This window comes from Eubalaena glacialis, chromosome 19 (assembly GCF_028564815.1).
Source record: "Eubalaena glacialis isolate mEubGla1 chromosome 19, mEubGla1.1.hap2.+ XY, whole genome shotgun sequence".
Lineage (NCBI taxonomy): Eukaryota > Metazoa > Chordata > Mammalia > Artiodactyla > Balaenidae > Eubalaena > Eubalaena glacialis.
The window spans coordinates 52,468,528-52,481,934 of NC_083734.1; the positions used below are offsets into that span (position 1 = coordinate 52,468,528).

The following is a 13,407-nucleotide window of genomic DNA, read 5'->3' on the forward strand; positions in this document are numbered from 1 at the left end:
CAGGCTAATGTAAGTGTTCTGAGCATGTTTGAGGTAGGCGAGGCTCAGCTATGATGTTTGGTAGGTTAGGTGTAGCACAGGTGTTTTCAGCTTTTGGTATTTTCAACTATGATGGGTTTACGGGGCATAGCCCCACTGTTAAGTTGAGGAAGGTCTGTACATCTTCTGCCAAAGAACTCAGAATGTGAGTCAGAAGTCTTAGCCATAGTAAAATGGCATCCTCCTAAGGGCTTTCCGGTAAAGCCCCCAAGGATGCATGCTTCCTCTGACCTCATACACAGGAACCACAGGCATATCTGGATGTGTCATCCTGGCTTTCCCTGGACAGTAAGGGAGTCTGCATACAGCTGTTCTCCGAGGAGAGCAGAGGAGCATGGGTAAGCAGAAGATTCATCTTCCTTCTGAAGGAACCGGTATTGGGAGGTGATGGCCCAGAGATGTTAGGTATGGGGCAATGGTACTTGTGGAACAAACACTGCAGGGTTTAAGTCACAAGCAAACTCCTAGTCCCTTAAAATCCTTAAGGCTGAAGGTTTATTGGCTTTGTTGATACTTTCTCTGCCTTTCCTTTACTACAGTTCAATAATTGTTTACCTTATGAGTAATGCTAAATAAATGTTATTTAAATAACAGAATTTATTGGTTTGGAAAAACTGCACATCACTATCAAATAGATGCCTCTTATTCTGATTTAGTATATAGTTCATTACTGAGTCTGTTGAAAGATGGATCATAAAGGTTTTTAAATGTGCTAATATCAAAAAGATATATTTGTGATTTTTTAAAAGCAATATTTGTGCCAGACCACATTTAACATTTGTTGTCATTGTTACTTTATCCATATTGAGAATACAGCAGTTGTCCCCCTCTCCAAAAAAAGCTGTTAATTTTATTGTAAACTTGACCTTTCTAGCATTTTTGTGTTTGCTTGCAATAGCTGAAGACCATCAGTAAAAATTCTCTTTCTTCAGGAGAAGTGATGGAAAACTTTGGGCTATCTCTTTATAAGAGCTTTAAAGTTTTTAAAAAATATTGTTTTCTTGATGCTGAGACATAAAACCTTAGACCACATCTTAACTGACTTCTCAGATGTCCTATATTTGAAAACCAGATTTATGGAGGAAGAATTCTCAAATGAGTGTGCATCAGAATGGCCTAGAGGGCTCGTTAAAACGCAGATATCTGGGCCCCTCCCCAGAATAGGCTTCCATAAGTCTTGGGTGGGGTCTGATAATGTGCATGTCTTATAAATTCCAAGAATACTGCTGCTACTGGTCTGGGACCTGTACTTTGAGAACCCCTGGTGCAGACAGTGCAAATGTTGATGGAAACAGAGAACATTCACTTTCCAGTTTGGGTGTCAACTGTACTTCCTATGCATCATGAAGAGCACTTCCCTTTTTCCATCTATGATTTAACACTTTACATATAGTGATCAGGAAACATTTTGATGATAAGATGATACTTAAATAAAAATATCCATTCATCCATGAGTCAACATGTAAGAAGGTTTTTAACTGTGAATTCAATTTCTTTGATTGATCTAGGGCTATTCAGATTTTCTATTTCATTTTGGGTTGCTTTCAGAAAGTTGTATTTTAAAAGGCATTTTCCATCTAATTTAAGTTATTAAATGTATTGGTATAACATTATTAACATTCCCTATCTTTTCAATGTCTATAGGCTATGTGGCGATATCCCCTCTTTCATTCCTAAATGTTGATTGTACCTTCTTTTTTCTTGCTACCTAGCCAGGCTTGTTAATTTTACAGATGTTTTCCAAAAACCAAATTTTAGCTCTGTTAACTTTCTCTACCACCTGTTCTCTATTTTACTGATTTGTGCTCTTTATTACTTCTTCCTTCTACTTCCTTCGAGTTGAGGTTGCTCAACATTTCCTAGTTTCTTAAGGTAGATATTTAGATTTTTATTTTAAGCTTTTCTTCCCTTCTGTATAAGGACTTAATAAAGCTATACATTTTTATATAAGCACTGCTTTAGCTGTATCCTACAAATTTTAACAAGTCGTCTTTTCATTATTGTTTAGTTTGAATTATTTTTATTATCCCTTGTGATACCTTTTTTCATACATGTGTCATTTAATTTCCAAATATTTGAGGATTTTCCAGCTAGCCTACAATTTCAGATTCTGTGGCCGGAGAATAGACTCTGAATGATTTCAATCCTTCAAACTTTATTATGACATTTTTGTGACCCAGCACAGGCCTTTCTTGGTGAGCGGTCCACCTGCCCGGGACAATGTGCGTTCTGTGGGTGTTGGGTGCAGTGTTCTGTTAACTGAGTCAGAGTGATTGATAGTCTTTTATAATAGTAACTGATTTTTTTTTTATTAGAAAAATATAATATACCATGACTGGACTTTTCCTTGTGAGAAAGTTTTTAATTATCAATTTTATCTTCAATTTTAACACCAGTTTTAACCTATCAATAACTGCCAGATGGTTACTCAAATATCCAACTAGGATTATGGATGTGTTTCTTTCTCTCATTGGCCCTCGTAATCTTGCTTTATGTATCTTTAACTCTCCTATTAGCCATCTACACATTCAGGGTAGTTATGTCTTCCTGATGACCTGACTTGTCTGTCATTGTGAAATGTCTCTCTTCATCTGTGACAAAACTCCTTGTCTTGAAGTCTATTTTCTAATTAGTAATATGTCCACTCCAGCTCTCTTTCAACTAGTATTTCATGATATACCTTTTCACGTTCAACTTTTATGTGTCTTTGTATTTAAAGTGCATCTCTTGCTGACAGCACAAAGTTTGATCTTGCTTTTTATCCAGTCTGATATAAACTCATGAAAAAAACAAAGAATGAGGGACATTTTAGAGGATAACTGGTCTGGACTCTCCAAAAAGTCAGTGCCCACTCTTCAGAGAATGGAAACACAAGTAACAGAATGGGAGGAAATATTTTAAAAATGAATTTCTGATAAAGGACTTGTACCCGAATATTAAAAGAACTCTTAAAACTGAGTAAGAAAACAAATAACCCTATTTAAAAGTGGGCAAAAGATATGGAAACCCCACCAAAGAAAATATATAGATGGCAAATAAGCATATGAAAAGATGCTCAACATCCTATGTCATTAAGGAATTGCAAATTAAAATGCGATACCACTATGCACCTAATTAGAATGGCTAAAATCCAAAACACCAGCAACAACAAATGCTGAGGACGATGTGGAGCAACAGGAACTCCCATTCATTGCTGGTGGGAATGCAACCGACACAGCCACTTTGGAACAGAGTTTGGCAATTTCTTAGAAAGCTAAACATACCAGCTGGTCTAGCGATGGCTCTCTTAGGTATTTACCCAAATGAGAAGAAATCATGTCTATACAAAACTCTGTAGAACAGCATTATTCACAATTGCCAAAAACTGGAAGCAACCAAGATGTCCTTCACTAGTGGAATGTTTTTCAGCAGTAAAAAGAAAATGAGTTATCTAACCATGAAAAGACATGAAGAAACCTTGAATGCGTAAGCCTAATTGAAAAAAAGCCAGTTTTAAAACACTGTATACTATATGATTCTAACTATATGACACTCTGGAAAAGGTAAAACTATAGAGACAGTAAAAATATCAGTGGTTGCCTAGGGTTGGGAAGGACAGGTAGAGAGGGAGATATAGGTGGAGCACAGGATTTTTAGGGCAGTGAAACTATCCAGTATACTATAATGGTGGATACATGACATTATGTATTTGGCAAAACCCACAGAACCGTACAACACGAAGAATAAACCCTAATATAAACTAAGGACTCTAGTTAGTAATAATGTATCAATACTGGATCATCAATTGTAACAAATATACCACACTGAAGCAAGATGTAGGCCAGGTAGGGAGTGAGAATACAACTGACCCTTGAACAACACGCGTTTGAACTACGCAGCTCTACTTATAAGCAGATTGTTTTCCACTAAATACATACAGGACTACATGATCCTCAGTGGGTTTGATCTGGGGATTTGGAACTGTGAATATGATGGGCCAACTAAGTGGCTTGAGCATCCACAGATTTTGGTATCTGCAGTGGGTCCCGGACCCATTCCCTTGTGGAGACCAAGGGACGACTGTATGGGGAAATTCTGTACTTTTAAATTTTTCTAAAAACTAAAACTGCTGTAAAAAAAATAATGCCTATTTTTTTAAAAAAAAAGACTGACATGTAACTATAATAACTTACTACAAGAAGACAATAAAATAACCTCACTAAAAAAAGTCAATGTCAATAAAGAAAAAAAAGCAAAGAGCAATCTCTTTTTCTATATATTCGAGGAGACTGAGAAAGATGACTAACAGTTCAATGCAATGCACGAACCTGGGCTGGATCCTGAATGCAAAACCAAATCAACAAACATAAAATGCTTACTAACACACATTTTTGAGGCAGTTGGGAAATTTTGATTATGGACTTTGTATTAAACGATATTATAGAGTCGATGCTAAATTTCTTGAGCAATTTAAGGGTATTATAGTTATGTACTAAAATGTCCTTGTTTTTAGTGTCATGATATCTGTAACTTTCAAATGGCTAAGGTAAAAAATATTTATCGGACTTCCCTGGTGGCGCAGTGGTTAAGAATCTGCCTGCCAATGCAGGGGACGCGGGTTCGAGCCCTGGTCCGGGAAGATTCCACATGCTGCGGAGCAACTAAGCCCGCGAGCCACAACTACTGAGCCTGCGCTCTAGAGCCCACGAGCCACAACTACTGAGCCCATGTGCCACAACTACTGAAGCCCGCGCACCTAGAGCCCGTGCTCCGCAACAAGAGAAGCCACCGCAATGAGAAGCCCGCACACCACAACGAAGAGTTAGCCCCCGCTAGCTCCAACTGGAGAAAAGCCCACACGCAGCCACGGCCCAACACAGCCAAAAATAAATAAATAAATTTATTAAAAAAAATTTTTATCTATACAGAGATATAAAGCAAATGTGGCAAAGTGTTAACTGGTGAATGTAGGCGAAAAGTATAAAAGTATTCATTCTATTGTTCTTTCAATCCTTCCGGAGGAGGGAAAGTTAAATGTTGATGCTTTGAAAAGACTAATGAAATATACAGAAACCTCTGGTAAGAGTGATCAACAAGAAAAGAGAAAGAAGGTATCCAGTATCAATATCAAAAATGAATGAAGAAACATCACTAACCCAGACTCTGATAAATTAATAAGGAAATATGAGTCACATTTTGTCAACAAATTTGAAAATTTAGCTGAAATGGACAAATTCCTACAAAAGTAAGTTAGCAAAGCTGGCTCAAGAAGAAACAAAACATCTGGATAGCCCTTTAGCAATGAAGGAAACTAAATAGGTAGTCAAAGATCTCTCCACATACAAAATACCAGCCCGACAGCTTGATTTGTAAGCTTCACCCAATATTCAGACAACATGTACTTCAAATCTCACAAAAACAATCCCTGTGTATCTAAGCGGAGCATTCCCTCAACTTATTTTCTGAGGCCACAGTTACACTGATTATCCAAAGACAACAAGAGAAAGAAAAATTCCAAGCCAATCTCACTCATGAACACAGATGTAAAAATACTAAACACAATACCAACAACAGAATTAACCCCTGTATGAAACACATAATTGATAAAGGCACACTAGGTTATCCCACAAAGGAAAGGTATATTTAATATTAGAAAATCATATACCTTTCAATGCATTTCCAGTTTAAAGGAGAAAAATCATACCGTCATCCAACACACACACACATAATGGCTTGGGGAAAAGCAACATCTATTCATGATTCGAAAAATAAACTAGGAATAGAAGGGCACTTTTTTAATCCGATAAGGGGTTTTCTTATTTTTTATTCTTTTTACAAATATCTATAGCAAACATCATACACTGACGCACAGGAGGCACTCCCTTCGAAATGGGTGAGATAAGGACATGCAGTCACCACTCCACGCTCTGGGAGGCGTTGGAGGCACAGCAAGATATGAATAGTAAACACAACAAGACGGGAAGGAAAGAAATAAAACTGCCATGATTTGCACACCACGTGGTAGTCTGTTAAGAAAGTTTTAAAATATGTAAAAATCATTAGAATCAATGAGAGAATAGCAAAATTAGTAGACATAAAATAAATGTACAAAAATCAACTGCCTTGCCATATACCCTGATAAAAACTCGCAAAATATATTTTTTATAGCAAACATTTTTAACAACATCAAAAAATATAAAGTATCGGGCTTCCCTGGTGGTGCAGTGGTTAAGAATCCACCTGCCAATGCAGGGGACACGGGTTCGAGCCCTGGTCTGGGAAGATCCCACATGCCGCGGAGCAACTAAGCCCGTGTGCCACAACTACTGAGCCTGCGCTCTAGAGCCCACGTGCCACAACTACTGAAGCCCGCGAGCCTAGAGCCTGTGCTCCACAACAAGAGAAGCCACCGCAGTGAGAAGCCCGTGCACTGCAAGGAAGAGTAGCCCCCGCTCGCCGCAACTAGAGAAAGCCTGCGCATGGCAACAAAGACCCAACGCAGCCCCCCCCAAAAAATTTTATATATAAACCTTTATGAAATTATAAAATACTATTGATAAACGCTTAAAAAGAGCATAGTTTGGAAACTCAACAATATAAAGATGTTGAGTCTCCCCCCATTAATCCACTGATTGGCAAGTTGATTTCATATTTTCATGGAAGATCAAAGGACCAAAAAGAACAACGGAGGGAAACTTGCCTTCCCAAACATCAAGAATCATTGAAAACCTATACTCATTAAAATAGTTTACGGGGGCTTCCCTGGTAGTGCAGTGGTTAAGAATCCGCCTGCCAACGCAGGGGACACGGGTTTGAGCCCTGGTCTACTACTGAGACGGCTGGTGGTTCATGACATCATATTTCTTTTAATTCTACTTCTTTTATAACTACAGTTTTGAATCTATATAATAATAAAAATGATTAAAATCAAGTTGGTATCTAGGTACATACAAGGCAGAGAGGGCACTATCCTGAGGGAGGAGCTGGGTCCAGGCCTCTTCTCCACTCCGCCTCCTCCAGGTCCCCGACTGTCCCGTCTGCCTACCTGTTGGCCACCTGTGGAAGAGTGGACGTCCCCTGAGAGTTCACTATGTGAGTGGTGCGTTGGGTACTTTAATCCTTCACTATGAAGGAGCTTCCACAATAAGAAACAGAGGTATAGGAAGTCTTCTCATTTGTCCATGTCCTGGGGCTAACAAGTGGTGAGTCTGAAGTCAGAACTCAGGTGTGGTGAGCTCCTGTCCTGGTTCACGTGCTCCAGCGTGTAAGGAGCTGCCAAGTGGGATGAACGCTCACACCTACAGGCACCGCCTCTCGGAGGATGTGATAAGAGCATGCAGCACAGGACCCAGGATGGTGGGAAGGGGTGTCGTTTACCCCTCACTTTCATCTACAGTCTTTTTTTTTTTTTTTAATATTTATTTATTTATTTATTTGGCTGAGCAGGGTCTTAGTTGTGGCATGTGGGATCTTCGTTGCTACGTGTGGGATCTTTCAGCTGTGGCATGCGGGCTCTTACTCGTAGCATGCGGGATCCAGTTCCCTGATCAGGGATCGAACCTGGGCCCCCTGAACTGGGAGCATGGAGTCCCAACCACTGGACTACCAGGGAAGTCACTTTTAAAAAAAAAAAATTTTTTTTTTAATTTATTTATTTGGCTGTGCCAGGTCTTAGCTGCAGCACAAGGGATCTTCATTGCTGCATGCGGGATCTTTAGTTGCTGCATGTGAACTCTTAGTTGCGGCACGTGGGATAGTTCCCTGACCAGGGATTGAACCCGGGCCCCCTGCATTGGGAGCATGGAGTCTTAGTCACTGGACCACCAGGGAAGTCCCTCATCTACAGTCTTTTGATTAAGGGACTGTAGGAGGCCGGGTACACTGACCTTGGAGAGAGCAGAGCTGAAGCCCTGTCTGCAGACTTGCTTCGTATTAGCTCTTTGGAATACTTATACCATTTTATCTTCTAGGAACGTGACTGATTTTCAAAGGAAGATCCCCAGACCTCATGACTTCCCTAGATAGCCATTTCATTAACATGTTTCGCAAAAGAAACAACTCCCTGTGCCTGATTATTTTTCAACTTTTGTCACTGAAATATAAATGATCCCCAGGACTTCCCTGGCAGTCCAGTGGTTAAGACTCCGCACTTCTACTGCAGGGGGCATGGGTTTGATCCCTGGTCAGGGAACTAAGATCCCACATGCACGGCCAAATAAATAAATAAAGAAAGAATCCCCAAACTTCCACCAGATAACTGGCCCAAGTCCCTATTCAATCTTCCTGCATTTGAGTTTGTGGAAACGGATTAGACATCAATGGTTCCATAGAAGCTAAAGGGGAATAGGACCTGTGGCCAACCACCAAAACTTACAGATTTTCTTGTAAAAAGAGAAACGAATTCAGTTCACAGGAACCTTTTATGGCACGCCCACCTTGTTGAAGACCCAAATCTCGCCGTTCACAGTGGGCCTGGGCACCCCATGCCCATTGTAGTGGAAGAGGACCCGCTCCTCCTTGGCATTTCGACGTAAAGATGTGCAAAGCTTCTTCACTTCATCCACAGTTGGATCGAGGCTCTGCTTGTACCGCGCCTGTTGCAGGAGAAAAAATTAAGAAACTTAACATGGATTCATGGGAATACCTAGAATTAAAACTCCATCCTGGGGCTTCCCTGGTGGCGCAGTGGTTAGGAATCCGCCTGCCAATGCAGGGGACACAGGTTTGAGCCCTGGTCCGGGAAGATCCCACATGCTGCGGAGCAACTAAGCCCATGTGCCACAACTGCTGAGCCTGCGCTCTAGAGCCCGCGAGCCACAACTACTGAGCCCACGTGCCACACCTACTGAAGCCCACGTGCCTAGAGCCCGGGCTCCACACCAAGAGAAGCCACCGCAATGAGAAGCCCGCGCACCGCAACGAAGAGTAGCCCCTGCTCGCCGCAACTACAGAAAGCCTGCGCACAGCAACGAAGACCCAACGCAGCCAAAAATAAATAAATAAATAAATTTATTTTTAAAAAAACAACTCCATCCTTTACCCCAAGTCTGCATTTAATGGACCCTGCACAAGTGACCTCAAATTTCTCCATCTATAAACCGGGATGATGACTACTTCACAGGGTAGTTGTAAACATTCATTTACTCAACAAATATTTATTGAGAACTACTGTGAAGATCCCATGAGATTAATAAGTAATGCCTGCCACATGGTAACACTAGTAAAAGGTAGCATCCCTGTGATATCAAAAGTATTTCTTGGAAGCATTGAATCTGTTTGGAAAAACTGACTGGAACATGGAAGAGAATTTGCTTAAACACAGGAAGCTATAATACATAAGGTAGCAAGGGAGAACAGTTTCAAAAAGACAACAAAGTAAGGAAGCAAACTGCCCCTCTCTTGCTTAGTCATATTCGCTCTGCTTACCCCCTCCCACTACTCCTGCCTGGACCCTTGCTGATGAACATAAAGGATTCACTGAATTAGCAGGACCTAAAGTAAACACACAGAAATCAACAGCCTTTATATATATATATACAAACCATAGATGGTTAAAATCCTAAGGAACCCCCACTTCTAAAGCAACAAAGAAGACTGAACTTAACAAGAAATATACAAAACCCTGACAAGGAAATTTTGTAAAACTCTCCTGGAAAACAGAAGGAGGCTTGAACAAATGGGAGATGCTCCCTGCCTGGGTAGGATGCACCTACATTCTTAAGACATCAGTTCTCCCCAGGTTAAGAGTCCACACATTCCCAATAAATATAACAACAAGCTATTTCACGGAGCTTGACAAGCTGCTACTGAAGTTCGCATGGAAAATAAATATGCCAGAACAGCCAGGAAAACACTGAAAGGAGAGCTATGAGGGGTCCTGCCCCCCAACACTCCAACCTCCTCTGGGCCTCTCTAAGTAAAAGGTGAGGGTCGGGGCCCAGAGAGACCAGCAGGCCAGGGAGCTACTACAGAGTCCAGAATTAGGTCCACACACGTTTCCTGGCTTTTTGGAGAACAGTGTTCACACAGTCATAATGCTATGAACACTGATTTTATTTCATTAGAAACTGTGCAAACTTCAAGATAACCTGAGTGTGGTGAGGATGCTGAAGCTGGGTGAGGGGTACACGTGGTCATCAGAAGAGTCTCTCCACTTTATATTCATTTCCTTTTGTTTGGTTTCAAAGAAGCTCCAATGGTAAATTTCCAATAAAAAAGAACTCAAAGTGTAAATCTATAACCATACTAGATGGTCGCGTGGAAGTGATGTGTATAAAAGCACTAAAGCCACACCAGGAAGTCAATAAAAACACCCCAAGTTGATAAATCAATAAAAAGCAGCATACACATATTGTTCTAAAATATGGGCATATCTACCCAAAAAACACAGCTAAAAGGGTTTACCTCTAGGTTGGGATTATGTTCTGACTTTCAAAAAATAATGTGTATGTTTGTTACTTTGATAAAGTTCTAAAACTTTATTTAAAATGTTAAATTTAAAACAAAAAACAAAAAACAAAACAACCCAGTGCCATGATATCACTTGAAGAAAACAGTGGTGAGAACAAGGAACATGAACGGCGAGGAAACTGTTTGAAGCATCATGGCTCCCGCTGTGGGCCTGCCACCTGGCGCAGGGCTCAGCACACAGTGACGGGTGCTGCTCAGGAAGCATCCGCTGCCGCTGCCGTTGTTTCAAAAGAAGAGCAGGGAGGTGGAGGGAGCAGAGAAGGAAAGCAGACACAGAGGCCTGAGGATGACCTGCGGCCTACGTTTAAGAGAGGCGTCCTGACCTTTCAGAGGAAAATGAAGAGCTACACGGGAGGAAACTACAGGAAAATGTGGCTCACCTTGCAGAGCATTAGTTCCTCCATGTTTGAGATATGACATTTGGTTTCATCTAATTAAATACGTGCTAATAATGCAATTTCTGACAGTAGAAAATCCTGGGGAAATACTGCATCGTGTGTTCTGAGAGCGTTGGGGGCACAAACACAGAAGCTTCAGGATGATGAAACTCAGAACAAAGTTCTTCCAGATTCCCCCAATTTTTTCCAACTGTAAGCAAACTAATACAAGGATAGCAACCCTATTCCACTGTAGGACAATTTTAGGACCCTGCCCTGAGGTGGCAGGTTAGGGTCCAGCAAAGTGGTCTCTCCCTGTGTTTCTTCCATAAGGTCCAGAATGCTATTTGTAAAATAAAACCGTGTCACAAAGGAGACTAGAGAAAGTCAACACATAATGCGATGTTTTCAAGTTCATTCTCATCGAGGCAATGTGCATTAATCTGACACTGACAGAGGGGCTGGGCATTACCCACGCTACCAGAGCAGGGCTGGCCCCAGGAGAGACGCTGGCCCCAGCATCCAAACCAAAGCATTTCCACAAAGGTGTGAAAAAACCAACTTAAATCAAACCGTTCCATTAGAAAAAATGAGGGAAGGGGCCTCCTTCCCGTGCATTCAGAGGGCACCCCGGGAGAGCCGTGCGGGGATGCACCCTTTCTTCCCCACCACAGTGACGACCAGGAGCAGTGAGGGTGGTGGGGAACTTCTAGAGAGTGCAGGGTCCGTGCCTGGTGAGGTAAGGGCAGGAGGCAATGGTGAGGGGAACCACCCCTCTTGCACCCACCTCTCCTGCCATGCGGTTACGAAAGCACTGACGGATCTTCAATAACTTTCAAATCACGGCCGGTTTTATCAGACAACATGAAGAAAACAGCAAATAAATCTTCAGTGCATATGTGTTTATTCCCCTGCCCATACTTACTTCCAGAAATTTCCCGCCAGCAGTAAGCGTAACAGTGATCACTGTTGGTAAGCAGCACAGCCCGCTTTGCATGCCCCCTTTGTCACCACTCACAACTCTACCGAATAAGAGTGGCCGCGGCGTGGGAGCCCAATGCCCCTGCAGCTGCCTTCACGAGCTGGTCCTGCAGGAGCCTCCTGCAGCCTCCCGTGCAGGGTGGAGAGTGGACTGCCTCGGTTCCATGGCCCAGCTCGGCCGAGGCCAAGGGGCACCAGAGTCACACACAGGCACCCTCCCACCCCTCCTCTGGGAGGCCTGCGCCCACCATGCCGCCTGGAGCTGGCGGAGGCCCCCTCCTGTCACACGAAAGCCACGTCACCCAAAGGACCCATTTTCAGAGTCAGAGGACCTCTCAAGTCACAAGTTGCAGGGACACGGGAGAAAAGACCATGCAGAACTGCCAGAGAGCAGGGCAGCGAGGAGGGAGACGACCAAAGGCCGCAAGCTGAACCCTAGGGATTGGAGAGCCCCTCATTTCGTGACCTGCCCCACGGAGTGGAGTTCTTGCTCCTGGGGCTAAGAAACCTGGCATACAGTTGTGAAGAAGTCGCTCAAAGACAAAGCACCCCAAAATATGAACAAGCCGCACCGCACAGCATCTCCCAGGCCAGCAGGGCTCACTGGGTGCCCACGCGCTACGAGGCGCTTCTCCGGCGAGGCGACGGTACTTCCTGCTCTGTCTGGGCCCCACGTTTCACTGCTGCCGCCCAGCTTCCCTCAGGCCCGCCCCTCTGCACTGCTATCCAGCTAGGATTTGTGAAGTCTCGGCTCCGCTGAAAGACCATTCGCTGTCCCCCGAGGTTAGTCCTAAACAGGAGTGTTGTTCTCCCAAACCACACACAAGGTCAAGGGGCTGACGTTACTCGGAGACATCAATAAAGTTAGGGATTCGTTATTGCTGACCTTGGCTCTATCAAGGTCTTCTCCTGTGGGGTGCAAAAAAGGATTTAGCCTCATTTTCTTACCTATCGCACAGAAAGGACACATTAATGGACCAGCATGAAAGGCACTACAGATAATAATAAGCCTCATGGGGTTTTATGGGAATTAATTAATATTTTTAAGGGCTTTGAAATGAGAAGCACTAAATTAAATGTCACCACACCATGTTAAGGTTTTGTTTCAAAACTAGAATGCCCGGGATAATGGCTTTGTGGCTGGAGGGACTGCCGTGGCACAGGAAGCATCTCACCATTTGGGAGACCTGTGACAAGTGTAGCAGGGTGTATTGAATGACAACGCAAGTCTCTAAAATACTGCCTCTTGTGCTGGGCATTGCTACTATAAGTCCAAATCTCAAGATGTAATAAAATACAAGCATGGAAGTTTCGGGGAATGCGAGAGAGGAAGAAAATAGAAGAATGAACAACGGGAGGAAGGGGCAAAGGAAGACCGGCCCTGGGCTTAATGAAGGGGAATGGGGCTCCAGGTTTCATTTCCTTCCAGGATGGTCTCCAGCTGACTCTATATGCTAATAAGGCCTAAGCAGTGCTGTTGCAGACTCTGCCTTCCTTGTGGATGTGGCCCCTCCTCGTGCACATTCCAGAGGCTAGAAGGTGTGGGGGCAGGAGGGGCTCT

At 42.9% G+C, this 13,407-nt stretch overlaps 1 protein-coding gene across 2 annotated transcripts in view; it reads right to left on the minus strand.

Moving 5' to 3' along the window:
- Positions 1–13,407, minus strand: part of RPTOR (regulatory associated protein of MTOR complex 1) — a 338,586-nt gene that overhangs the window by 177,494 nt on the left and 147,685 nt on the right. For both annotated transcript variants that reach the window (XM_061174664.1, XM_061174663.1), the window contains exon 4: positions 8,454–8,612. In XM_061174664.1, coding sequence (XP_061030647.1) covers positions 8,454–8,612 — 159 coding nt within the window. The remainder of the gene's footprint in view (positions 1–8,453; positions 8,613–13,407) is intronic.